Source organism: Falco rusticolus, chromosome 5, assembly GCF_015220075.1.
Source record: "Falco rusticolus isolate bFalRus1 chromosome 5, bFalRus1.pri, whole genome shotgun sequence".
Lineage (NCBI taxonomy): Eukaryota > Metazoa > Chordata > Aves > Falconiformes > Falconidae > Falco > Falco rusticolus.
In genome coordinates this window covers 44,644,351-44,671,655 of record NC_051191.1, presented here as the reverse complement: position 1 = coordinate 44,671,655, position 27,305 = coordinate 44,644,351, and the positions used below count along the sequence as shown (strand labels likewise).

The window sequence follows — 27,305 nt, the reverse complement described above, 5'->3', positions numbered from 1 at the left end:
GTTAGGAGGAGAATTCAAAGGGAAGGTGTTGCTGAAATTGTTTTACACTGATAGAATAGCTTGATACAACTAAATACTGTTGCTACTGCCTGCATCAGTCTTTGTTATGCCAAGTGTCAAATGAGAGTCTGTACCCAAAGAAGGTGGAGTCGAAGCAGGGAAGAAGAGAGGATCTCCATTTTCCCAGTGAAGAGTTGAGGTGTGGAGGTCAAGGATGCATTTCTGGTTCCAGTGAGATTAATGGAAATCTTTCCAGTAAGGTCATTAGGGCCAAGCATCATCTGAGGTGAGTTGCCACAGAGACTTGCACAGACCACAGATGTGGTGATGCTAATTGAAGTCTTACTTCCTAGATCCACAGCCAAGGCTCTGACTATTAACTCACCTTGCGGAGATAAGAATAATTTTCTATGTGAATTACCACAGTGGCATAGTGTGAGCTTCTGGCTGCTGTAACAGTGAAAGCACCAATTAACGCTGCCTAAAAATATCAGTAAGAGCACTAGGGGAAAGAGGAGATGCCAGTTCTCTTGCCAGTATGTGGAGGGACAGGAGGTCTTCTTCCTGCTGCCAGTACATGGATTGTCATCCTTCCAGTGATTGGTTTTTTTTCTTTTTTTTTTTCTTTCCTCCCCTATAATGAGAGATCAAGTGCAGTGTGTGTTGTGATGTCTCTGCAATGGGAGTCTCCCCATCCAGTATTATCAAATAGGTCTATGCAGGGGTTTGGAAACATGATCTGTTCTCTTTTTCTCTAGCTCCATGTGCTGACTTTCACTGTGAACCTGTTACTGAAGGGCCTTAGTACCAGGCTCAGAGCTGGTGATTTGGACCCCTGCTTAGATATCCTGATTGAGGTAAAAGCTATTTGAGATTGAAGGAAAGAGCATTGTGAAGCATCTGGGGAAGGTGCTGGGAGGAGAAGGCTTTCTGTAGATTTGTGTTGGACTTGGTGGCAAACAGGGCTGATTGTGTGTACTGCAAAGGAAGGAGACCATTTTCTACTGAGGCATCAGCAGACCCCTTGTAGAGTAGCCAAGTGTCTCTGGGGCTGTATTCTGAGCCCTGCATCCTGACAGGGAATGGGTTCAAGATTAAAATACCTAACTGTGTTTCCCTGTACTCTAAAAAATGGCTGAGCAAGTCGACAGACATCTAGTCAATGTGGTCCATGGAGCCCGGGAGCTCAGCTAGCCACCCCAGATGGGGTATATTTGTTTGGATGTCTTGGTCTGACTGCAGTGACTACTCCTTGTATCACAACACCACAGAGGGGTGTAAAAACAGCATTCTCACCTGGTATGCTCAAACTGGAGTGTTTTATGCTGGCAAAGGAAAGGGAGACGTGATTTGTGGGAAACCTGGAGAACTGGTTTTTTCTCTGTGTGTGGAAAAATAATGTTGTTTTGCTACTACTGGACGAACCTGGCTTTGCTTTTCTGCTCCTCTCATTCATTTCTCTTGCCTGATTTCCTAAGATTTTCAATCAAGAGTTGTTTGGGAATATAGCTGAAGAGAAGGAGGTAAAGGGAATAGTCTCCAAGGTCATGGAAGCACGCAAGAACAAGAGTTACGATTCCTATGAAATTCTTGGAAAGTTCATAGGGAAGAGCCAGGTGACAAAACTTATTCTGCCACTGAAAGAGGTAAGAAAAGTCAGCCAGAGTCTGTCTTAACTCTGAGCACTCTCAATTCTGTATGGTCTAAAAGAAACTAGAGCCTTCAGGTAGCTACTGTGAAATTATCTATATAATCCTGCTTTGGCTTCCCATTTTCCTTTCGGAAAGCAGCATGCATCTGGCTCGTAAAATAATACTTTACTATTGGTATCCAGGGCAGGGAGGGGCATTCTGGGAAGCTTTCAACCCCTGCTAGAAAAATCCCCCTATGAGTTCTTTATGCCATCTCTCTCTGCCAACTCTTGTTTTCTTTGGAGCTCCAAAGTCCTGCAAGGCTGCTCTGTGTGGTTTGGTGTCTTCTGCATGAAAGAGATGTCACCAAAATGTATTCAGGGTCCATCCATGTGCAATAATTGCCTTTTCAGAGATGCAGGTTTTGGACTAGAGTTAAAGCTCACACAGAAGTGGAGCCCTGGTTTACTCATGAGCTCTGGAGTGTCCTGGTGTGGTGATAGGGGAAGAGACTGGAGAGAAAGGGAGGGATGTTGGGGCAGAGCTGAGGCGATGGGACACTGTTCATGGAGAGAGCTGGGAACCTGCAGCAGTATGTGACAAGTGAGGAATTGCTCTGGCTTTTCCCATGATTTCTGAATGCAAATAGCGGATCGTTGCCCTCATGTTGCCCTGCTGACTGTCCTGATTGCCTTTGCAGATTCTGGAGAGCACCATGAGCTTGAAGATAGTCCGGAAAGTGCATGAGGCACTGCGTCACATCATGGCGGGACTGATCTTCAATTCCGACATGAACGCAGAATCCCTCCTCCTCCTCAGTCATGGTCTCATCTGTGAAAACTTGCCTCTGCTCACTGAGAAGGCCAAGTGAGTTCCAGGATGTTACCCAGACAGTCTGTTAGTGGTTGGGAGGTTTGCTTGCAGAAATGGCAGCTCTCAAAGCCAACCAATCAAATGTATGAGAGTTTCCTTGCTTTCATTTGCCTTTTGTTTTCAATGTAACTGAATTTTATGGGCAGTCAGAACACTTGCTGAACTCGGAGAGTCTGCTTTTGCAAGTGCTTAGGGCCTTCGGCCAGGCTTTTTCCCCGTTTGGTAAGCTGGTATATGCATTTGAGTGTTTGGATGAAGGGACAAGGGGCAGTGTTTAGAAGTGAGCTGCAAACTACTAAGCAGAGGTGTTTGGGGTCCTGGGCATTTTCATGAGGTCAGGAATAAGAGAAACTGGGCAGTCACTTTATGGCTTTGGTGCTCTTGCAGAAGCCAGGGAGAGCCATCAGATTTCCTCTCTATCTGGTGGTGTCGCTGCTCAGAGCTTGGTCTGGGTGTCTTGCATTTCCTGTTACGCGGCTCTAGGATCTGACAGCTGTTTGCAGACTTCTTGGAGCAGTTTTTATAAGCAAGTGTCAAAAAATGGATTGCAGTGGGCAGTGATGGGACATAGATTTGCTTGAAGGAACTCGAAAGGTTGGTCTGTCCACTGAGAAGAAAAAAGTGGGGATGTTATGCAAATCCGTATGCATTTGTTATCTTCTTTGCTCTCAAGTCTGAGAGTCCCATCTGTCATGCTGCTCTCAAGTTCATTTTATTTCATTTTGTTCAGGCTGTGACCTGCTTTTGCTTGCTGTGCGGGAAGCAGCCGAGCACAGTACAGCTCTATTCATTCCCCACAGCAAGCTCGTTGTGGAAAGGGTTAAACTCTGAATATTCTCCTTTGCCATACATTGCTTTTCAGAAAAACAGTTGCCCCTCCTCCAGATCCTCGGCTGCAACCAGAGAGCTGCCTGCTGCTCCAACCCACTCCCACAAGAGGAGGGCAGAAAGCACGTGTCAGCAGCAGGACTAATATGTATATCTTGGTTGATTCAGGACTTCGGGTAAGGATCTACTCAATACAAAGCTTTGTAGTCAGAATTCTTGTTAAGAGCATTCTGGATAATATGGTGTTAACACAGCCACTACCTTAACTTTATTTTGTGTGTGGTAACTCCAGTGCCTCTCGGCCTTTTGCAGATATTTGAATGGGATATGGCATAAATTCTACTATAACCTAAAACAATGTGGGACCTTACTTAAGTTATTTCAGTCCCAGCCTGAATTTGAAATTAATATCCTGTGTTTTCTATGCCAGTTGCTACACATGAGCCTGAAGAGATCCAAAGTAAATTCTTCAGAGGAGCATGTTTTGGAAATGTTAGACCCTTTTGTTCAGCTGCTTATAGACTGCTTGAAATCTATGGATGTCAAGGTACAGTTCTGAGCTGGAGTCTGTCTATTCTCTTTGTACTACTAGGAAGGGTCCTGCCCACAAATGTCATCCCTCACTTGATCTGCAAGAGAAGAGAGAGTTTTCAAACCTCATTGCATAGGTGTGCAGATAAAGTTGATTGAGGTTATGTTATCCTAAGGGGGTGGAGGGATGGTGGCTGATGGAAGACTGAATGCTCTGCCCCTAATGCTGTAGATTCAAGGATGGATTAGTGTTCGTAGAGCATGTTCATACAAGGACTTTGGCAACTTCATGGGCTATCTATGAAGAGGTTCATGAGGTCCTGTGGCTGCTGGGAGCAGTGTTGTCATGACTGTGGTTTCTTTTGATTTAACTCCAATGTCTTTATTCTCAGCACCATAGGCAGCCTCCTTTTTGGGCTGCTTTGGGTTTGAGTGAGCCTAGGAAGGAATCTTTTAAACCTTGAGTTTCCCAGGAATGGAAGGCACGTCTCATATGCTGTCAGATAGGTGGATCATGGCTTTCAGGTGACCTGGGGTTTTGGTAGAACAACTTCTGTGCCTTGAAAGCGCCTCTGCTTTAGGAAGAATTCCTGCCATCTGCTGAATCATCACTGTTTTAGTGTCTTTACCTAGTAAAATCAAAGTCAGAGGATTAGGGACTGGCAGAGAGTGTTTTTAGAACTGAGAAACCCTTTGTATTACATATGAATGGTTTGAAAGAATTTTTTATTTTTGTTAGTTCATTGCCTTTTACCACAGTTGCAGATAGCCTGACCATGTCTGTAACAGTAAGAAAAGTGTTCTGTCAGCGTCATTGTACCCATGTGCTGTCCTTTGGATCTTTCTTACAGGTGATAACTGGTGCACTGCAGTCCTTGGTATGGATTTTAAAGTTCCCTTTGCCTTCTGTCAGTACTAATCTGGAGGCACTGATCAGGCAGCTTTTCCTCTTGCTGAAAGAATTTGCCAAGACAGGAGTAGCCAAAGGCCAGAATTTCCATCTGGTCGTGAGCTGTTTCAAAGTAAGTCAGACCCATCTCTGCTCTTCCCCTCTCTCTTCAGGATTAACTTTGTAGACTGAGACTCCTGCAACTGCAGATACCTCCTGCAGCTGTCCCTGGAGAGGTAGTCTGGAGATCACAAGGTAGCGAGAGAAATGTAGCCTTGCTGATCTTTCCCAAGTGCAAACTTAAAGAAGGTTACCGCCAAAAAAATACACAACTTGTATCTGATTTTCTTTACAGAAGCATGTTTGCCTTCTTTCTTCTGTATAATATTATCTTGTTACCCCCCTGTCTTTTGAGAGGTGTCGGTTTTGTTCTTGAACAGCTTGCTTTTAACATGATTCATTGGAGTAAACCCTGGCAGCCGATGTGAGGCAAGGGAAGAAGGAAATTAATAGTAGTAATAACTACACTTAAGGTGTGCAGTGTCTTCCTGTAGAAGTCTTGTAAATGCATTGCTGGATTAATTACAGCTTCATGATCAAAAGGGAAAGTTAAAGTAATTCATGCTGAATGGCAGTGCCAGAGGAATTTCCCCTCTTCTTGGCTGTGTTCCTGCATCATGGTTCATGGCTGAGCATCCCCAGTCGTTTCGAGGACTAGTCTGAATTTGTGTATTTGCTCTCAAAATTGCCAGCTGAAAGCAAAATGTGATGAGAACAGTGTCAGCTGCATGTTTCAGAGCAGCAGTTTGTCTTTCTAAACCTAAGTGGTATAAACAGTCAGGCTTTAGTGTGGGCTTATATTTTATGGCACTGCATGTATATTGACAATGTGCAATTTGATTTTGTAGTGTGTAACAATACTTGTGAAGAACGTGAAGAGTCAGATAACAAGCAAACAGCTTCAAGTGTTGCTTGGCTTTGCTGAAGAAGACATTTATGATTCATCACGCCAAGCCACTGCCTTTGGTCTTCTCAAGGTATTTCTGTGCAGCAGGCCTATGGGTTCTGTGAGCCACTGGAATGACAGTGATTCTGCCTTATGATGAAAGACTGAACAATCTCACGTCAGGATCAGGCCACAGAATGCTGTTAAGGCTCCCTGCTACCTAGGGGGTGGGGGGAAGCAGCAAAGCTTTCCTGTTTGACTTGTAGTCACTCTTGTTTGGGAAGCTGTTTTATACACATATATATGAGGATGTATTTGAATCTGAGGATGTTTTTGCTGAAGAATTGACATCCCTAATCATTAGATCAGGTATTCTGTGGCATTCAAACAAAACAAATGCGGATTTGTAAGCAATCCTTCTACCCCTTTTTTGCCCATACCCCCTTTCCCACCACCCCTGTGTTTTTAAAGTTGCTCTGGCTACGTTTGAAGATCTGAAAAAGTCAGTGTTAATGTACCACCTGAGACCAGTGTAGTCGCAGGTTATGGTACTGCATCTCACACTGCCTGAGCAAAATGACATGACTCCAGCTGTGCTTTGAACATTTTTAGGCCATTTTATCCAGGAAGCTGATTGTCCCTGAAATTGATGAAGTGCTGCAGAAGGTTGCCCAGCTGGCCATCACAGGTCAGAGTGAGCCGGTGCGAGTCCAGTGCAGGCAGGTTGGTAAAATTGAAAATCTCTTGTCTTAATTCACTTACAGGTGTCTAATGAGCTAGAAGGCTTAGTGTGGGCATCCCAGCTCACAGACATGTGCCTTAGCCCTGCTGAACCCCTAACCCCAATTCCCGTGCTTATTAATCCTTGTTCCCCTTGTTATCTGGCTGACTTCAGTTCTTGTGATAGCAGAATCACAGACTGCTTGCCATGGCATACCTTCAGAGAGTTGCTCATCAGCAGTGACATAGTCCCTCCTTTGGAGTCTCTTAGGCCCATGTAACGAAGAGCCTTGCCCTTTTCTGAATCCCAGCGGAAGAGAATTTGCCATAAATCCATGATTCCTTCCCACTCTTCCTCATTCTTTCCAAGCTAAAAGCAACCAAAAGGCAGAATTGGTTGCTTCTCTTCAAGCATTGGGATACAGATGCAGCAGGAGCTGTGCATTGCCATAGTTACAGGATGAATTTTGAGGATGCAGAATCTCTCTGTAACAGAAGCCTGCACAAATCACAGTAATACTGTAAAGACTGATCTGGCAGTTGTCAAATGGCTGCAGATCCTGTTCCGGGCACGGAGCTTGTGAGTGGTTGTTGGCCCCTTGTGTAATAGGAATGGGATGAAAGGGATGATTGTCATAAACTTGATGCTCCATCACTAAATTTTCTTCATAACCTTCCTATAAACTACTAACCGTCCCAATCTTTCCTGAGTGTTTCTTGTAACTCCCTTCTGTGTTGTCGTTTTTTCTTTCCAGATTTATTTAAAATATATTCTGGACTACCCCCTTGGTGACAAGCTGAAACCCAATCTGGATTTCATGCTGGCACAGCTGGAGTGAGTTGATATTCCTGACATCGCTAGGAGAACAGAGCTTTGTTGCTTAAATATGTCTTCGGTGACCACCTTGTGTGCCAGGGGCTGTTGATGAGGAGCAGAGCATGTGGCTGAAGTCATGATTTTTCCTACCTCTGAAACACTTTCCTTTTTCATAGATGGGCTGTTTGATAAAGCAAGTCTTTTTTCTCCTCCCTGTTTCACAGGGGGTTTTGTTGTTCTTACCTGTTGTTAAGCAGAGGCTCTGTTGTGTACTTAGTGCTTAACCAGCTCCACTGGTTGTGAAACAGCTGAACTGGAAAACCCAGAAAGAATCGGGGAAGGTGCATTTATATGAGTGCTGTCCCATGGCAGTGGTCGCCACTGCAGTTGCAGGCACAGTTGCTACTAACCGCACCAATCCAGCAGGAGCAGTGAGCCTGAAACCTCCTTCTGAGCAGCACCCCTCCCTTGCTCAAGGTCACAGTAATTTACTGTGTTTCCCAGCTCCATGCTGGTTCAAGTTGACTGGCACCCTTTTTGCCTGTTTGTTGCCCTGTGCCCATTCTCTGAGAGTTGGAGCTGATGGGCCTGCTGCTTCTCTGCTCCTGAGTATCAGACGAGGTCTGGTAGATGTTATAGAAAGATCTTCATCAGTGTGTACTTCTAGCATTGGCCATTCTTGTAAATTGTTAGTAGCTTTCTAGAGTGTTAAGCCAGCCCTAACCGTTAATCATTTCCTCACAGGTACGAGTATGAAACTGGAAGGGAATCTGCACTGGAGATGATTGCGTACCTCCTGGACATGTTCCCACAGGTAATGAGCACCCCTTGGTGTTCCAAGCATCAAATAGTTACTGTGGCTTGCGGTAACAGCTTTTTCAGAGCAGTTTATTTTGGAAGCACTTGGTAGTTCCTCTTCTCTCTTATCATGAGCAGAATGTTCTCTAAAGAACGTGGCTTTGCTCCAAAAGAGAAATGATAGGCTGGAAAATTTGCAGTACTTCTTTATCTAATGTGCTCAGTCTGCAAGTAAAATAAAGCTCCGTCAGCTGGAGTTGGATAAACTTGATGGTGATTTATGCCAGGAAGAAACACAAACCAGTTTAGGAAAAAGGGTATGAATAGAAAGCGAGGTCTAGAGTTTTCTCACTGGAGGGGTTTCTCAACATTCCTGAGAGATATTGTTGACTGAACTGGTGTGTGATGTACTGTGTCTGTTTTCTTGGCCTGACTGGAGAGGGAGGGGTTGTCAGTGAGGTGGATCAAAATGAAAGCTGAAGAATAACAGTGCATCTATGCAGGATAACATATGCAGAATGCTAAGCTGCCTTGAAGCTCTGCAGCTGGAGCTTGACTGAGCATTCAGGAGACTGAGAGAAGTGCAACCAAGCAAGAATTTTGGAGGAAGTAAGAGAAATTCTGCACAGTAAGCTGTGCTTCACCACTGCCTGATTAGATTTAATATCTCAGCTTGGATGCGGCCTCTCTGTTAAGTAGCAAAGAGCTGCTATCTTGAGAGAGGGACCTTTGGGCTGATTGCTGCAGTGCTGAGGGGCTTAAGCCTGTTTCAGTGAGAGCTGGGCATGATAATACCCTGTAAGGTCTGACACTCAACGTTGCTGTCCCAGGGACATGTTAGCAAGTCAGAGTCAGAGCAGGGCTGTGGCAGCTGTGCATTCCCTGTGTGTTCCAACAACTGGATCATCCCATCCTTTCAGCTGACGTACCCTGATGTGCACCCCACTCAGGGCTGACATTGTCCCTGCATGCAGTGTAACAAACGCCCTTCTTTTCCCCTTTAAATGCCAGAAGTTACTTGGGGGACTTGCAGCTGACTAATTGTTGTTCCTTTCTAGGATCTCCTTCACAAATACTGCGGGCTGTTTTTTCTCTCTCTTTGTATGATGATGATAAATGATGACTCTGCCAAATGCAAAAAGATGGCGGCTTTGACGTGTAAATCTCTCCTCAGTAAGATAAACAATGAAAAACAAGATCTGATGTTTTCGCTTGTCACAGAATGGTTTCACAGCAAGAAGGTATTCTTTGGTCTTTTTGCTGACCAGGTCTGAACTCTCTTTGGGGGCTGGGTACAATTAAGGCAAGTGAGAGATTCCTAGTAACAGGTTTGGTGGACTGGTGGCTTCAGCTGGACCTGACTTAGTAATTTTATGAAAGGAGTATGGGCAAGTGTAAGCTTAGAATAAAAGGAATTTAAAGCTGTACCTAGTGCCACAGCTCTTGGTAATAAGAAGAGCAAGAAATGGTATAGCTTCATAAAGCTGCACAAATGTAGGGAACTGCTGATGCTGTAGGTCAGTCAGCCAACAGACTTCCCAGCTGCATTGTGCTGCTTTCTAACAGTTCCTCTTTTAGGTCAGGTATTTCACCAAGTGTAGTCTTCGCGCAGGTTAAAGTATTGAGCAAATTCCTTAAAGCACTTCTGATCCCAGTAACTGGCTTTTTGTGCTATCCTTAGCTCAGACTTGCCTCATTCTGTTGCCAGCAGCTGGAAGGTGGCAAACCTAGTCTTGCAGATCTCCATTTTGATCTGGGTGCCTGGGTGTTTCGTTATTGTCACACTGGAGTCATGTTCTGTCCCTCTACCCTAGTGGAGTAAGTGTTCTTCAACACTTCATCCTTTTCATCTCTGTTGTGCTCAGTTCTGGTTTATAGCTGTGAGCCATCTGTTGTGTTGTAAAAAAAATCAGAGTACAAAGTAGCCCCCAGAGCTTTGCAGCTGTGGAAATTGGGATGGAAAAGGCTTCTCAGCATTCAGTTTAGGGTGTGTTCCCATGCGTAACTTGTGCTGCCAGGTGCTTTTGTCCCTAACTGGCAGCATGTCCTTTCTCAGTAGTACTCTGAAAACCGTCTTCTCTTCAGATGCTGTTGCTATAGGCAAAAGTCAGGCTGGCTCCAAGCTCCTGCACGTGGCAGTTGCAGGATTTGATTATCAAGAAGTAACAAGGGGTGTTATTATTTCTGTTGGCAGAGCTCCCACAGGAGGTTGGCTGCCCAGGCATGCGGTTTGTTCGTTGAAGTAGACGGAGTGATGTTTGAACGGCGGCTTGAAGCTGTTCTCACCTTGATTGAAAAAGAAATCAACCCAATTAAATTTGAAGATGTAAGTAATTTTTCCCTTGGAAAAGAGAGGCTCGGAAAAAGAGAATTAAGGAAATGAAAAAAGTAAAGAATTGTAGGAGAGATTTAACAGTTGGCTCTACTGTTTGGGACTGAGGAAAAACACAAAACACATACATTCGTTCTGAAGAGGACTACTGACCTAGAACCATATTTTTTATCTGTAAGCCCAAATTTAATGTCATGCGTCACAGCACAAGGGGTAAAAGAACTTTGCAAAGCCACTAGGTCTAAGCCTGCAGCCATACTGTGTAACCAGCAGAGATACTGCTCCTTGCCCCAGCCTCTATCAAGATCTCTGTGGGTGGAAAGGATCCTTAAGACAGCCCTCAAGTCTCAGACTTCTGCTTTTTACCAGTAAGACTTGGGGGGGTTGACAGCATGTAGCAGTATGTACGCTGAGGTAGCTTTCCCTGCTTCGGGTCTTTCCTGTGGTGCGGCCGGAGAGAAGGAACTTCTGGTTTCTGTTTAAAGTGGGGTTATAAAAACCACCATCAGAAAGAATGGCAGGGTGCACAGGTAGCACTGGGATGGGTTAGCATCTGTTTAGTTGGAAAAAAACTGACAATCACAGACAATATCCACTCAACTGGAAAATGTGTCTGCTGGCTGCAGAAATTTCTGTAGGCGTGGAAGGTCAAGAGTGCACCGCTTGTGACTGTCTGCTTTGTTCAGTGTTATCTACAGCTTTAGCTTTCAAAGGAGTTCCCTTCCTGTACTTCCTAGTATGGTTTTGCTTTAAGAAAAAAATCTTTTTAGTGCACATCATTAACGCAGAATAACAAGGCTGCCTCAGATTCTGCTTGCCATGTGATAATCCCAAAGGGATCCCAGTCAGTGCCCCTGGGGGGTGGCCACATACATTACTGATGTGCAAGGGCAACATGCTGAACAAGAGAGAAGAACTTCAGAGTATGTAAATTGGCAAGACATGAAAATAAAACACCTGCAGTGAGGAGAAATTCAGTGTAATCTCCCCCTGTGCTGTGACATGTAGGTAAAGCACTGCATAGTTATATCAAGCCAGCTGGTGATTGCAGGCAGGGTGAGGACCTGAAGGCGATTCACTGAAACAGTGTTGTCATAACAGCGTGGGGCTTCCAAGGTGACACAGGCAAATCTCTGCTCAGCTTGGCTCTAATAACGAGAAGCAAATGCGTACAAATACGTGTACAGACATAAATGGTATCACTGTGAGTAGTTGCTTGCATTTAGAAACCTAACAGTTTGTTACAGTAATGTTCGCATAAAAAACAAGAAGAGTGATTCTAGGGACAGTCTGCTGCAGAGGTTCAGTCTCCAGAGGAAATGCCTTAGTGAAGCTGCTCCTCTTCTCCTTATTTTGGGAATTGGGTACACGTCAGTCTTCTGTTTCTTTGCAGGGCTGATCTGAAATTCATCTAGTAGGGCAAATAAGCACTGTCTTCAGGCTTTCATAAGCATCTTTGTTGACTTGCTGGTTTTATTAGATAACGGAAGAGGAGGAAGAGAAGGCTGCAGATAGGCTGCTGTTCAGCTTTCTTGTGCTGGTAACAAAGCTCATCACAGAGTGCAACTTGATTCAGTTAACCAAGAACCGCGACGCTGTGAGCAGTATCTGGGGTAAGCATCGAGAATTAGGACAGCTGTGTTACAAGGAAGATTCTTTGTGTGCCATGTGGTTTTTCACATCCTAATATAAACAACTGAACTTTGTTGTACAAGGTTTGCATGCTGCAGAATGATAGTACGTGGCAGTTACTGGGCAGTGAAAGATGACGTTAATGGAAAAGGTTACCTGGTTGATGAAAACAAGATGCTCTCTTGTTTTGTCTCAGTTTCTGGGAAGTATTTTCTATTATCCCAAGAGCAAACAGTTGCAAACTATTGCTTGTTTGCCCATAATTACATCCTCTTGGATGAAAATGTTAGTTCTCTTGGGAAGGAGGTTTTCTTTATGAGACCATGCGTACCAGCCAGCAAGTGATGACACATGGTAATACTGCTGTTAATACTGTGTGTCTGCCAGGCTGTTAAAGCCCAGAGGTTATTTGATTCAAGCAATTTCTCTGAGTGAGATTGCACAATATCAGGCTGGCTTATTGGCATTTTATTGCCTTGGTTTTAATTGCTTCGTTTGCTGCTATCAGAAGGTTAGTCTTTATAGAGTTCAGCCTGCCAGGTGCCTTTAGTGAGACAGGAGATAACCTTATCTCAGTATATCCAGCATTGCTTGGTGATGCGCAGCTTGGACAGAGGCGGGACAAGAGGGCAATTCCATCTCTTCTCTGAAGCATCCTCAGCCTCTGTCCGGTGGTTCAATGTGACCATCTGCAGCAGGGCCAGCTCACCAGAGTCTCACAGCAGCCAGTCCCCAGACATCATGGGCAGATAAGCTGTGGCACCGAGTCCCTGAGGAGACCATAGTTGCTGCAGAAACATGACTTGTCAGCCAGGATCAGAGCAAGTGTCTTTTTGTGCCGTGCCCACTTTTTCTGCCCAGTTGCCAACACTTTCTAGCAAAGGCCCCATCTTCGGATGTTTGTAAGTGCTGTGGGTGCATTCAAGAGTGCCTGGTCACTGGGGGGACATTAGGGTGACCTGTAGCTTTTTGTCACGCTCTGGTTTGGCTGGATAGAGTTGCTAGGAAGTCTGATTACGTTCTGAGCACATAAGCACTGTTCATTTTCTTCGTGTTTTTATCGTAGCATGTGCTGTAGTAATTCTGGAGGGACCCGGTTCTTTTTCTGCTCTCACTGGGTCAGTTCCTATGCTGAAAGAGGTTTTCTTTCCCCCAGGTCATGTCCAGTCTCACCTGTGGTATCCTCACAGCTGGGTCTGGCTGACAGCTACTGAGATCTTTGGCTTGTTGTTTGCATCTTACAAGCCAGAAGATCTTGTCAACAAGTGGAGGGAAAGAAAGGCAGGCAAGAGGAAAAAGATGTCAGCAGAGCTATCTGCATCCACAGTCTTCTTGACTGCTGAACTGGACAAAAAGGTAACGATGTCTGTTACTACTCCTGCCCCGCTGTCCATACCCATTCCCTGGCTGAGACGTAAAAGTAGCGTTGCAGTTTGGTATGCACATTTCTCTTTAGTTGCTTGTCGGCTGCCTAATCCTCATCGCTTAAAGCATATGAGGAGGTGTCTCTAATGCTGGGAGGGGGCTTCTCTGGGGTCTTATTCTCAGCAGCACAAAGATTCCCCTTCTAGGCTGCAAGATGCAGGCAGAATTTGTGTTGAGCTGAATCCTTGGCCTCTGCTGGGAACTGGCCTTTGAGGAATGCAAAACATTGCTTTGAATTTCTGCTGCTGGCTCCCTTTCATGGAGTAATTTCCTTCTTTTTCCTCTTGCCAGATGAAGGAACTTGCATTTGCATTCTGCCATCAGCTGCAGTCCAAGTTCCTGGACCTGTCTCTGGGAGAGCAGGTAAGAGCAGGAGCAGGTCTGGCACTGCAGGAGGGCACAGAGGCCCATGAGGGAGTGTTACATCCTAGCTGGGACAGCAGCACTGCTGCCGGGTGGTGGTTCAGGGCAAATCCACCGTGCGGGGCCAGCTGCTCTGTGCTGAGGGCATCTGCTCAGATGCATGTCTCAGAGGGGCCCGGAAAAGTCCCCCTTGTGGTGTCAGCCTGCTGGAATTGATGAGGGGTAGCAGGGACAGAAAGGGGAAGCACCATGCAGGGCAGAACTGGGGTCCCTCCTGTCAGGGAGAGTCTGGCTCTGCAGCCCAGGCTGGAGCAGGTTGGGTAACCACATCCTGGAGCAGGGATCCAGATCACTGGTTCCCTGTAGCTGCACTGGAACCCTGACTGCTTGCTTAGTCCAGCTTTATGCTGTTGCTTGAAGGTCTGATTCTACTGTGAACCTGCTCCGAGGTTTCCTTGTGGAGAGCCAGGGGGTGCCAGAGGTGAAGACAAAAGGAGCAGCCCTGCCTGGGGAAGTGCTGGAGCCCCAAAGGCACAGTAGCTTATGGGGAAAGGCTCCCAAACTGCAGGATATTGAGGTGGGCCTTCCTGTTAAGAGCAACATGCTCTGTCACATGGCTCACATGGCAGTGGGTGAGGCCATTACAGCTTCCTGGGTTGGCAGGTTCATTTTTGAGATCTAGCCTTGGCTCTTACATGCCCTGGTGCAGACAAATGAGGATACCCACAGTGACCAACCACTCTGTTTTCACATTTCAGGTTATAAAGAATTTGCTTTTTGTGGCCAAAGTTGTTTACTTGCTAGCCCCTGCCTCAGAAGAAGGTAAAGAGGCTGAAGCAGAGCTTGGCTGTGAGGTGGAAGAGCGGGAGGCCTCAGAAGATGAGGAAGAGAAAGACACTTCTGCTCAAGGAGAGGGAAAAAGAGAGGAGACGGAAGGCCGGCCAGCCACATTGCTGTGGTTAATGAAGAAGCTCTCTCTCATGGCAAAGCGAGAAGCAGCGTATTCTCCTAAGGTCCCTTTAAAAGTAAGAACAGTGTTAGACAAACCGCTTTTGATGCAGTAGGCACTTCCACAGGCGTGCTGCTGTGGCCTTTTGCTTCCAGCTGCAGAGAGTGCTGAGAGCTGGTGTTAAAGCGAGGATTAGTAGGTGCCAAAGAAACAACATGCGTCTCAGTTCAGGATTCTCAGGAGAGGCTTGTGCTAGTCTGTTTCTCCTTGCTGATGCTTCTAGCCTTCTTGTGGGGTGGTGGAAAAGTGAGTAAACCCAAAGGCACCGAGTTGAAGGGGGCAGAGCACTGCCTTTGAAAGCCCAGGAGTGCTAGGTTCATGCAGGCAGGAGAATGGTGATGTGAGGTTACTTGCTAGGAGAAGGGGGGGGTGGGGGTGGGAGAGTGTCAGGAAAAGCACTGTGCTTCCTGTGGGTCAGTTAGAGGCTGCCTGCCCTAAGACCTTGTAATAGCAGCACTTGTCTGACTCCAGGTGTCCGAAACGCCACCTTGTGTGTTGAACAGTGAGTGATGCACAGCGCTCCTGTAGCAGTTCAGTTAGGCAGTGTTCTTCCAGCATTCCTTACCTCATGTCCCATGTGCTCGCTTTCAGAGAAGCTGCATCTTTAAGTTCCTGGGAGCAATCGCAGTGGATCTGGGGAAAGACAGGATCAAGCCCTACCTCCCAACAATCCTCACCCCTCTGTACAGGGAGCTGAACAGCACCTATGCGGAGCAAGGTAAGTGATTTCCCTCGCAAAGAGGAAAGTATGTCGGAGCTTTGTCATTCCTTTTGTCTGTTGAGGCATAGACACCATAATCGGCGAGTTTCACCTACTTGCAGTCTAACTGAAATAACAGGAAAGGGAGTATACGACAGCTGGAAAATTAAGTGTTGACAAGACTGGCATCAAGTCAGGCAGGCTCCTGCATGCAAGCGGGTAAAGCTTCACCATGTGATGTAGTGGAATGAGTGTAGCACTCAAGGGCAGACTCATGGTGGCAAGACCCGTTTCAGAGAGGAACAGAGCGTGGGTCTTAAGGCAGGCAGAACGAGACTGCTGCTAAGTGTCATTGTTTTTGAATTGCCATGTTAAATCTGCTCTAAGGCTTAGGGGCACGAAGATCCGTGCCTTATGGTTAAAAGTGTTTCGGTTCCAATGTAAAATAGGGTGTGTTTTATGGCAGCTTGTTATTACTGTGGGGCAAGGGACTGTACAAGTTGGAATTGCCGGTTTGCTGGTGGTTGCTTGACATTTTCCCCAAACTCACCCTTCTGAAATGGAGAAAATGACCTTCAGTGTGCGGCCTGTGTGCGCAGTGGCTGAAAGAGTAACCTTTGCAAGTAGGGGAAAGGGAGCTGTGTGCTATGGGCATACAGCACGCGGTGTGTGCAGGCAGGTGTATACCTGTGAACTGTGTACAGAACTTCTCCCTTCCTCCTGAATGAGTCCAGGTCACTCTGTCCTGCTAGATACTACCTGAGGAGGAAGAGTTATTTCTCCCTGGAGATCCATGTTTGTTTAAAAGATTTAAAGAAACCATACCTGGTGGGTGAAAGACAAACCAACTTCCCATTTAACACAAGTGTCTTGGCTTAAGAGGAAGACAGTGGTGTTTAGTTAACAGGTTTTCATGAACCAAGTCAAGCAGAATCCAGTGTCGGGAGAAGAACAGAAAGCAAACCACAGTATTATTCTAAATCTGTGGTTTATATATGCCATGAAAATTCAGTGTGCAGCACACTGCATCCTCACATCTCAGAAAGGATAGAAAAGAACTGAAAAAAAAAGTGAAAAACCTTGGAGGATAGTAGCAGTGTTCTAGGTAAGGAACAGCTGCCTTAGCTACCATTTATTTTTTAGCTAAGCAATTCAAGAGACTTGGAAAAGATACAGTAAAGAGTGGCAGTATTGGGAGTGGATAGAGATCAACTTTCTGCTTTCTCTACCAGCACAAGAACCATGAGCCTTCAAATGATTTTTTCAGAAAAATTGCAGAGATTTTTTTTCGTATGATAGGGGATGTAGACCTTGGGAACTTGTAACTGAAGGATATGGAGGCAAGCAGCTTGCATAAGGTTCTCTGGTGGCTGTACAAGCGCTTGGAAGTAGGATCTGTTGGAAGACATTTCCCCAGAGTTTTCCCTTAGCACCTCTTTATAGCCTTCCCCCCAGTATCTTTTTTTCCCCCCCTAGCGATTGAAACCATTAAGATAGCCCTTACTGGGTGTACTAGACAAAGATGTTGACCGACAAGGCTGGAATCATCTGTTTCTAACAAAGCCTATTCCAAAAGGGCCCAGGTGGCTATCTATGTACAGCAAGCCACTTTTAATAACACCTGGAATAGCCTTATCCCTCTGAAAAAAAATAAATCCTTCTCAGAAGCATTGTTTTTTGTTTGCCTGTGTGAAACACCACTTGTCCTCTGGGAAAGCTGGTGAAGAACCAGCAGCTTCCACAAGCACCTCTGCTGTGGCCTTTACAGATATTGGGCAAGATGAATCAGTACAGTTGTCCTTTAGTAAAGGCAGAGGAATCCTTACTGGGCCGTTAGCTATCATTCCATATGCTGAAAAGACAAAGCAAATTAATTCTGTTTTATTAGATCCAACACTGAAGAACCTTGCCCAAGAAATCATAGAACTGCTCAAGAAGTTAGTTGGACTGGAGGATTTTTCGCTTGCCTTTTCTTCTGTGCAGAAACAGGCCAATCAGAAAAGAGCGATGAGGAAAAAGCAGAGGGCCTTGCAGGTAAGCTTCTGCCTTCTCTTCTGGAAAAAAGGGGTTTTTCTAAAGGCTTGAGAGCTGACCAGGAAGGTGAGTTGGAGAAAGAACTTCATCCTGAATTGAGGCAGTTTCAGTGTTTCATTTCTAAAACTTCCCAAGAAACTGTTCAAGATCAGCCTGAAGAGCACCGGTAAACCTGGGCAGAGCAGCCTCAGTTTTGAGGAGCCTAAGAAAGCATGTGTGTTGACTCACCAGCCACCAGTTTCTAAGGAAGTAGCTGATGTTTACAGGAACAATTTGTTTAGTTACAACTAACAAACATCTTGTTTTTCACCAGACTGTTGCAAACCCTGATATCGCTGCAAGGAGGAAGCTGAAGAGACACAGGAATAAAGCGGAAACCAGGAAGAGAAAAATGGAATTCCTGCGCCCTACCTATAAGGCCAAGAGACCTCGAAGTCATGCACTGAAAGATTTAGCAATAGTGGAATGAAGAGGTTTTTCCTCTTGGGAGGATTAGTTTATAAAAAGCTAAAATTTACATTTTTTTAAAAAAATTACATAATTGTATTTATTAGTATTTTTTCCATGTCCTGGTTTTCATCTGGGACCTTAAATAAATAAAAGCTCTTCAGTTATTATTATATTATTCAGTATATTATTTACCAGAGCGCGTAGAGTTGAATAGACAACCACCATGATCCTTTATATTAAATTTTAGTTCATTTTTAAAAGATGGGTTATGTGATGACTGCATTTGTGCCTGTGAACATCCTAGCTCCTGAAGACAAAACAGTCTGCCTCCCCGCTTTGATCTGTTTCAGTTTCTGCAGCTGTACTGAATAACTTACTGGCAGTTCTGGCTAAGCTGAAAGAAGAGGAGTAACAGCTCATGAAGGTGGAAGTTACATTCAAATTAAAGTATTGTATTGAAGACTTTTTTTCCTTTCAGAAAACCAATGCTCTGCTAACAGCTAGAGCTCCGCTTGTTATCTCCATTGCTGTACTGCATTGTAAAAGCACATCTACACTGAAGGAGCTGAAGCATAACAACCTCAGCTTAAGAAAACCTCTTTAAATGCTCAGTTTTGTGGCTGTTAGAACTGGCAGCAGTTGAACTTGCTTACAGAAACAAGCATCACACTTATGAGTACAGCTGACAGTTCTGGATTTTATTAGTGTTTTAATTACACCAATACAGTAACCACTCACACTTAAAACCGAGGGCAGGGGAAGACAAAACAAACTCTGCCAGGCAGTAAGACTTCCACAGAAATAAAGAAATGGAATATCATGATGTACATAGGCATTCGCTTGGTTCAGTTTTACAGTTCAAGAGAGGCATCCACATTACAGGAGTCTGTCCTATTTACAAGTATTTGTGGCCTGAAAATACTTTACCGCCAAAAGAAGTACGTGAATATAGCTGAAACTTCTTTGCAATGGTCAGCTTTGTATCACTGCCTGCTCTTCAAGGCCTCCACCAACCTAGGAAAAAAGGTTAAATCAGTTTACTAAAAAGTCATTTCAATTATGTTGAAATATTTCCAAGAAAAAGCTACTCTTTCTTCTAACGTAGACTCTTGTCTTGTCAGTCTTGCACAGATCCAGTCTTAAAAAATAAAACAAACCCAAGAGTAAAAGACATTTTTCTAATGAAGCTAGTATAAATTAGACTGTTCACTCACCACTCCATTGCTTCATCAAGCCCTGTGCCTTTAGTTGCAGAAGTTTTGAATATCTGCCATTTTCGGTCCTTCAAAGCTGGTAAGCCAAGTGCATTTGCCATTTCTGTGGGAGTCATGGCCTGTTCCATGTCCTGCTTATTTGCAAACACCACCAAAATGGCTTTCTTCAGCTCTTCTTCCTAAAAATAGGGAAATCATGCAAGATGTTGCAGAGACTTTTACTGAATTTATTTAAGCAGAGAAAACCCATAGAATGAAAAGTAGTTCCAGCAGTTCTCAAATAATTTTCAGTTTGCCAGTTTTGTTCTTTCGGAAATTCTTCAGTGAAAAAATGGTACGTACTTTCAACTCCAGCATGATACCACTTAGGTGCAATTCAAAACATGGTGGTTATGTCTGTTACATTACGAAACAAGCTGGTGGTTGGATTTAATAAGGTGTTATCAAAAAGCTTGCAGGAATGTGGGAGGAAATACAAAGTTTTGCTCATCATCTTACCTTGTTCTACATATCCTACTATGTTTTGAAACTGAGATCATACTAATTACTGTTAATGCTTCAGGGCCTGATTTTGCCACCACTGAAGTACTGAGCAGCTGCCCTTGCAGACAGATACATTTCCATATGACCAAAAGGCTACCTGTAACTTACTGCCCAGACAGTGCTGCATGAAACTATGAAATATCTGCAGCGTACTTTGTGCTTTTCAGTCAGAAGGGCTGCACAGGCCCATTCTGAAGTTTCACAAGTAAAGCTGAGCTTCATTTGGTTCACTAAATCAAATTTCATATTCACTCCAAAAAGGCTTTGATTTCTCAGCTTTTGATACAATTGTCACCGTTTTCTTACCTCCAACATAGCAACAAGCTCTGATTTTGAAGTGCCAATTCTGTCCCGATCACAGCTGTCCACTACATAAATGACTGCATCTGTATTTGAATAGTAACACCGCCAGTATGGCCTGTAGAAGAAAGGTAAGTTCCAGTCATGCAATTTGCACTTTTAAGCAGTCCTTTTCAGCCAGATGTGGGGGTGGGGAGCGTAGCAGCCTTAAAACAGGGGAAGGACACAAGTGCTGGGGACAGACTTATTTGGGAATCAGCCTGCAGGACATCAGGTCCTTAACTGTGGCACAGGGCAGAAAGGAAGTTTAAACACACAAGTTTCTGCCATAGGTAATCATTATGGCATTACAGTCACCAAAGAAGGAGGATAAAATGAGAAATCTTAAAAGACTAATTTATACAGGCAAGTAACGAACAAGGCTGAAACCACCATTTTCAGAATTACCTAACTGAAACTAAAAAGGGAAGGAACCTGCACCTTACTAACTACACTGGACTTTACTACCAAGCATTCAAAAAGGAATCAGAAAAAGATCATACGGGGGTACTGAAGAGATCACTACAATTACGCATATAATGACTGACTGCAAAACTTGTAACGCTTGCTGAAAAATTATCATCTGCAACTAAATGCTACTTCCTAGCTTTGCATTCTTAAGAATATTTAAATGTATTTTGGGGTTTACATCACTCACTTCCCTCTTTCTCAGAATGCTACACAATTACCTACTACTAAGTAGATTTGTTTTTCAAAGTAAAACCGTGTACAAATGAAAACGTTCACTTCTTTCTTTCCAATCTGTAGTCCAAAACAGGTTTTACTAACTGAATTCTGAACAGAACGAAGTGCAACAGATGAAAGTGCTCTCCTGCCAATGGGCTGGTGTTAAAACTTAATCCATTTTCAGAAGTGCCAGCTAGAAGAACTCCAAGAACGCAGTACTTTTAGAGAAATTTAATTATATCTTTTGATTTTAAGAGATCTACTACCTTATGCTTGTCTGTCCTCCCAAGTCCCAAACTTGAAATTTCAGATTCTTGTACGTCACTGTCTCCACATTGAAGCCAATGGCTGAAACAAAGTTAAAGAAAAATCACCAACAGTGGAATTGTTTATTTTTCTGAATAACATTACAGCACTTCCGTTTAAAATTTTCAGGCCTGAAAATTATCAGTAGTTACATTATGAAGTTCATGCCCTTTGCAAAGTCATCCCAACATTTATGGCTCAAAATAACATAATTTTTTTCTTTGAATAACAAAAGCAAATTGTAAACACATTGTAGAGATTTGTAACAAAAGCCAAAGTTGTTAAAAATGGATGGAAGGGTGCCTGAAATCGCCACAACAGAGCAAGCGCTAAAAGAATGGCCTCTTTTGATAACCAAGCACACAACTGACAGCAATAAAATACCAAGGAATGTGTCCTTTGTGTCAGCACCAGAACTGTGTTCTCGTAAGACCACAGCAGAACCAGCTTCTCAGCAGCAGACTTACCTGACACTGTGATATCTGGAAAATGGCAATAAGGTTACAACATACTGCATGTCATTCCTTTTCCTGCCAGCCCAGAGAAACACAACACAGGGAAGTGAGTGATGGACACAGACTGCCTAAAATTTATGGCAGCTGAAATAAGCAAAACCCTAGGGCAAAAGGATTATGGCATAGTAAACTGCTGGCTTCTAAAGGGCAAAAAAAGACCTGACCAAAGTCAATTCATCAGGGCCATTCAGGAGGAACCCAAGAGACATGACAGGGACTCAAAAAGCCAAGCATCCCTTGTTCTTGACGTTACACAGAGTGATCGTGGCCAGACCACTTCAGCGCACACACACTTCGGTGTTTGTAGTAAGTGAGCACGGCTGCATGAATGCCAAGACAACCGGTGAAATCAGGTATGTTTTTTTAAGTAAGCATCATCTCCTTCCATGAGATCTCACACCAAGTTTTGTTATACCTTCTACATAAAGTTAAACAATCTGATTTCTTCTTCTTCTCTGTGTTAAAAGTTTATATAACAAACTGAAGACCCTTGTCAAAAAAAAGAAAAATAGGTACGACTTACTGACACCATCCCAATGTACCATAATAATGATCTCTAAAATTTGCATTACAGCTATATTTAGAGACAAACAGCTTACACAGTCAACAGTGACCATCTACTGAACATTTACCTATCAAGAAAAGCCTGCCAAATCATGGTAGAAATCTTAAGGTCAAATACTTTTTGCATTCAGCAGGGCAACGTAAAATACTCCTTTAGGCAGTACTTCTATAGCATGCTGTAATACTTCTATGCAAGAAAGTTCTTAAATACAACAGTGCAAGGCTCCTACAAAGTAAGGTCCTTTTGTTTACGAAGGAGGAAGCATATAGCGAGTTCAGCTGACAGCTTACATTAGCAGATTAAAGCTACAGGCAAACTGGCTATTTTCACTAAGGGACTGATCACTTACTCGGAATGGTGGTAACAACTTCTCCAACTTGTAACCTGTAGAGAATTGTTGTTTTTCCTGCTCCATCCAGTCCCAGGATGAGAATCCTCATCTCTCTAGTTCCAAACAAACTGGAAAAGATGGTGGAGAAAAAGCCCCCTACAAAAACCAGAACACAAAAGATGTTTTGATTTCAGCTAACAATATGGAAGATACGGAAAGGCAGACAGATCAATCACATTTCTTACTGGGCAACAATATATTTTCTCCGGTGAAAACACAGAAATCTAGGTTGTAACCTAGATACCTGTGTGCTGAACTACATTTATTTTCCTGCTGTTTATGCTGCTATTTTATGGTAGCTCAACCCAGCAAAATCATGTTGCAGCAGCCCCAAGCTTCCTCTGTGTGGTTAGGAATTTTTCCCCCTTTTCTCTCATATGCCAGAACTTGAGCCAACTACTTTCTGTTTGTATATAACTCTTATATTTTCAATACAAGAGACTATACAATCACAAGAAAGAATTCCTTCTGATGTTTACCGTTTCCCTAAAGGAACATCCATTTCTTTTCTTGTATGAATCAGTAGGTACATGTTAAATCACAGTCCATTACAAACTATGAAACTGCACTAGATTAAGTACACGAATGCTAAAGAGAAATCGAGGAGCTGATTTTAAATGCCTCTTTCCCCCCTTTTTTTTTCTTCCCAAAACTGGCTTGCTCAAACATCTCATTTATTCTTTAAATGCATGGAAGACTACTTGTGGCCAGACTAGTATCTGATTTCCACTTATTAGATGTTTAAGTGTAGAAAGAATACTAATGTTGTAAGCCAGTAAAATGTCATTTTTCCAATTATTTTTATAAATATATCTAATACTAAATAATATTTTTTTTAATCCACCTAAACCCTGTAAAAGGTAATGAAACACCAAAGAAGCTAAAATCACACGTGATACCTACATCGCAGAAGAGGCGAATGAAAGAAGATTTGCAACCAAAGTCTTACAGAAGAAGGTTTTGATAAAAATTATTCCCAGCGTTTGCCTTTCCTGGGGAAGTAGGGAGCAACGAGCTGCATGCTTATACCTAAGAAGGAGTTCACACCGGTAACAGGCTGCGGGCCTGGAGACCAAGGGCAGGTGTGCGGGCCCGGAGACCAAGGGCAGGTGTGCGGGCCCCTCTGCGGGCGGGTGTGCGTGGTGCTGCTCGGGGCGCTGCTGCCCGTGCGACAGGCACAGTGCCCGCGCAGAACCGAGCTGCGGAAGGTGTTTCAATAGATACAGCCCAAGTAAAAGGCTACCGGGCGACTCACGGAGGCCTAGGCGCTAACAACTCTCCTCTTGGTAACCTGCTCGCCGCCAGACACCTCCCGCGCCCTCCTTACGCTGCAACCGGCTTTTCCCGCACACCAAAACGCTGCCCCAATGCACCTGTAACAGAACCGGTGCCTGTCCACCGCCCAGCCCCCACACCCGGGGCCTCCTGCCGTTCCACCTACTTTACTTGCTGTTCTTCACAGCTCCCTTTCCAATTAATTCCTTGCCAGCAACCCGTTACGGGCTGAACCAACACAGCCGCGCCTTCGGAGCACGGAAGCGCTGCGCTCCGACCGACGGCAACTCCCGGCAGCACCGAGCGGCCGAAACGCCGCCCCGAGCGCCCCAGGGAGCGGGCCCACTCCGCGCTGCGAGCCCGGGAGGGGGCGGCGGGCAGCGACCGCTCCCGCCGGCGCCGCCGGGCAGAGGTCGCGGCCCGCAGGCGCCCCCTCCCCTCGCCCCGCCGCGTTCGCCACCCACCCGGTCGGCTGCGCCGCTCCCACTCCCGCTCCGCCCTCCCCCGCGGGCCACTCCGGCCCCGTCTCCACAGGCCGCCGGGGGCGGGGGACCCTCGCGCCGCTCCACGGGCCGCCGCGCCCGCGCGCCGGGGCCCGCCGCCTCGCGCCAGCCGCGGCCCCGCCTCTCCCCGCCGCGCCCCGGGCCCGGCGCCGCGCGCTGAGGCCGCCGGCGCCGCCGCCGCCCGCTCCTCACCCATGCCGAGCCGCTACGCCGCGCCGCGGGCGCCCCGTCCCGCTCCGCTCCGCCGGCCCTGCCACCGCCGCCCGCAGGCTCCACGTCGAACGCCGCGGCGAGTAAACGAGGCGCTGCCCCCGCCCCCCCGCGGCCTCGCCGTTTCGACACGGAGCCGAGAGGCGCCCGCCCGCCCTCAGCGAGCAGGGGCAGGGCTGCGCGCGGGCCCCCGGCGCGGGCATACCGGGCGGGGGTGGGGGGGGAAGGAGGGGACACGAAAGGTGTGACCCAGCGGCCCGGCGGGAGCGGTGGCGAATCTGCGGCGGCGGAAGAGCGGGTCCGGGGGGCGGCGCTGAGTCCGCGCGTGCCTCGGGCGGGGCTTCCTGCCGCCCGCCGCGCCCGCACGCGCCCGCGCGCCGGGACTGGCGCGCGCGGCTGGAGGCAGGCGCCGGGCCACGCCCCTCCCGCCCTGCTCCGAAAACAACGAAACCGAATAAATAAAGAGAGCGAGAGAGCGTGTGTGTGTCAGTGTGTCAAAAGCCAAGGAACTTTATTTGCCCAACAATAAATCTGCGAATGCAAAGGAGAGAGAGCGAGAGATAAGGAGAGAAAGGAAGGCAAGAAAGGAAAGAGTTCAGAGCGACAGCTACCCCCACCCCGGAGCTGCGGTGTCCCGACAGTCCGATTCCTTTCCAGGTCCGGTGGGGAAACGTTGTGTCCCGTGTTAGTTGGCTCCGTTTTTTATAGAGTTGTTACAAGCTGTTCTGCTCAACCACACCCCCCACCCAACAATGGTGTACGTGCCCAACGTTCCTCAGGGGCCTCCAGGCACCTTGACCCCCCTCCCCCCAGGTGTGGGCACGTGCGCAGGGGTTTGGTTAAGTTTTGCAGGATCAGCCTCCCCCGTTGCTCCGTGGCGTCAGTCAGTAGATAAAACTAGGGTGGCAGTGGTGTTACCTTCCTGCCTTAACAATGTATAGATCATTCACTGTGGTGGCGTGAGTTTCCTGCCATAGCAATGGGGAGACAGCTCATCTGCTGCGGCGATGGTGGGTCTCACCGGCACAGTGTCTTACAGCGTGTCGCTGTGTGCGCGTCTGTGTGTGCGTGTGTCTCTCTCCTCTCCCCTCCCTTCTCAATTTGAAGTAGGCAGGCTTCCATTCATGATGACCAACCTTGCCTTCAAAAGGCAAGTGAATACAAATAAAACACCACAAAACAAATATGTGAGTTAGCCAAGCCATGATTCTCAATTCAGTGTTGACAAGCATAAAGATGCAAAATCATTTCAATTCCAACATACTGCATGGAATGTCTTTGCTTGTTTATAGCATACGTAAATTTTAAAAAAGATCTATGTAAGTAAAAAGATCAATGCACAAGTCTTACGGAGATGATGCTGTGAAAACGGTAGAAAGCCAGTCACATGCCTCTACAGAAGATCAGTCCATCCACCTGGGGACCATGATCTCCATGCAGTTTTAATCCCTGGAGTTATAAATCACAGGAGAAGAGCATCCTTTGAAGACAGTTGTCTTTTTTTTTGTTCTGGCACACAAAAAGAAAAATAAGCATTCAGCCACCAGCAGCAGTAGCAATAAATATTCAACATTCTACTATCTAATTCCTGAGCATTTATAATCTAAATACTGGTTCTATCAACAGCCTGTTTTAGCATGGTCCAAATTTTTATCACTGACTTCCAATCTAAGATGAACCACCAGAAAACCAAATAATAAATTACTTCTGGCATTATATCCTTGTCATTAACAAAAACAACTTGTCCTTTGCTGTGTATAAACCCATTTTCTAAATGTTTAAATGTTGAACAGGAGTGATATCAAATTCTCTGTGCTAATCCCTTCCCTGCCCCGCCCCCCCTCAGTTTAATCCCTGTTTTTGCAGTCTTCTGATTTAGAGCAGCTCCCAGATGGCCTCCAAAGTAGTTAAAGCAAATGACCTGAGGGCTTCAGGGGACCACTGCAGAAATACTGACCATGGAATGCTTGCATGATTTTTCCAAATGACTATTCTCATGAATGTTTTGCCAGTATGTTTAGATGAACCATAGTGGAATTATTTGGTCTATAACTACACACAAATTCCTACCTTGCTAAAAGGCACATGGTAATCATGATTCTCGAATCATTCTCACACCAGTCCATGTTTTCCTGCTGTAATGCCATTAGTTCCACTGAAGTCACGCATGTACCCATGGAATGAGAAGTGTCCTTGGGGGCTGGAGGGCAGCCCAAGTTGTTGGCTTCTACTTTTCACAGCATACCTCCTATAAAAGAATTAGTGTGTCTTGGTTAGAGCTAAGTAATTCTATTTATACACACATGTAGTATGCAATGCCAGTACATGCATGCTGTCTCTCTCTCTCTCATACATACATTGCTGCTCCACAAGAATTTCAGGATCGGAAAACTCGAAGAAATCAGCCACAATTTTGTGATAGATGTTAAATCAGAAAGAATTGTATCCACAAAAATGTTAATTCCACAAAAGTATGAAGTACAAAAGAGGTTTTCCCCATCTAACCTAGACTACACGAAGCAACAAGGAAAGGAGGCGTCACCAGTGTCCCAGGAGGCACTGGACAGAAAAGCCAGTGGCATTGGGGCTTACAACTTTTAAATGATTATAAAAACAGATTGCTAACCAAATGTCTGTACTTTTCGGGTGGCACTATCTTTGCAGTGGAAAAATGAATGAAAGAATGAACAAATGAATGTAGAAATGAAAGAAACAAATTTCAAACTTGGATTGGCCATGAGCTATAAGGGCACTCATAATCCTAAATAACCTCACCAAA

The 27,305-nt window shown here is 45.4% G+C and overlaps 2 protein-coding genes across 3 annotated transcripts in view; one reads left to right on the top strand and one right to left on the bottom strand.

Moving 5' to 3' along the window:
• The window catches only part of UTP20 (UTP20 small subunit processome component), a 64,963-nt gene extending 46,911 nt beyond the window's left edge, over window positions 1-18,052 (top strand). The window contains exons 44-62 of the mRNA XM_037387404.1: window positions 759-857; window positions 1,479-1,646; window positions 2,332-2,498; window positions 3,367-3,508; window positions 3,763-3,879; window positions 4,715-4,885; window positions 5,661-5,789; window positions 6,311-6,421; window positions 7,174-7,253; window positions 7,980-8,049; window positions 9,092-9,274; window positions 10,228-10,359; window positions 11,846-11,978; window positions 13,154-13,353; window positions 13,714-13,785; window positions 14,544-14,810; window positions 15,386-15,512; window positions 17,383-17,528; window positions 17,842-18,052. Coding sequence (XP_037243301.1) covers window positions 759-857; window positions 1,479-1,646; window positions 2,332-2,498; window positions 3,367-3,508; window positions 3,763-3,879; window positions 4,715-4,885; window positions 5,661-5,789; window positions 6,311-6,421; window positions 7,174-7,253; window positions 7,980-8,049; window positions 9,092-9,274; window positions 10,228-10,359; window positions 11,846-11,978; window positions 13,154-13,353; window positions 13,714-13,785; window positions 14,544-14,810; window positions 15,386-15,512; window positions 17,383-17,528; window positions 17,842-17,997 — 2,670 coding nt within the window. The 3' untranslated portion in view covers window positions 17,998-18,052. The remainder of the gene's footprint in view (window positions 1-758; window positions 858-1,478; window positions 1,647-2,331; window positions 2,499-3,366; window positions 3,509-3,762; window positions 3,880-4,714; window positions 4,886-5,660; window positions 5,790-6,310; window positions 6,422-7,173; window positions 7,254-7,979; window positions 8,050-9,091; window positions 9,275-10,227; window positions 10,360-11,845; window positions 11,979-13,153; window positions 13,354-13,713; window positions 13,786-14,543; window positions 14,811-15,385; window positions 15,513-17,382; window positions 17,529-17,841) is intronic.
• Window positions 18,053-18,655: 603 nt separating this feature from the next.
• Window positions 18,656-24,639, bottom strand: ARL1 (ADP ribosylation factor like GTPase 1). Of its 2 annotated transcripts, none has more exons than XM_037387405.1 (6): window positions 24,509-24,639; window positions 22,497-22,634; window positions 21,028-21,109; window positions 20,042-20,153; window positions 19,193-19,371; window positions 18,656-18,992 (listed from the first exon to the last, which is right to left on the bottom strand). In XM_037387405.1, the coding sequence occupies exons 1-6, from the start codon at window positions 24,510-24,512 to the stop codon at window positions 18,962-18,964; spliced, it is 546 nt and encodes a 181-aa protein (XP_037243302.1). In that variant the 5' UTR covers window positions 24,513-24,639; the 3' UTR covers window positions 18,656-18,961. The 2 variants fall into 2 exon arrangements, with proteins under 2 accessions (XP_037243302.1, XP_037243303.1); XM_037387406.1 differs by lacking the exon at window positions 24,509-24,639 and adding an exon at window positions 23,985-24,091.
• Window positions 24,640-27,305: the final 2,666 nt, after the last annotated feature.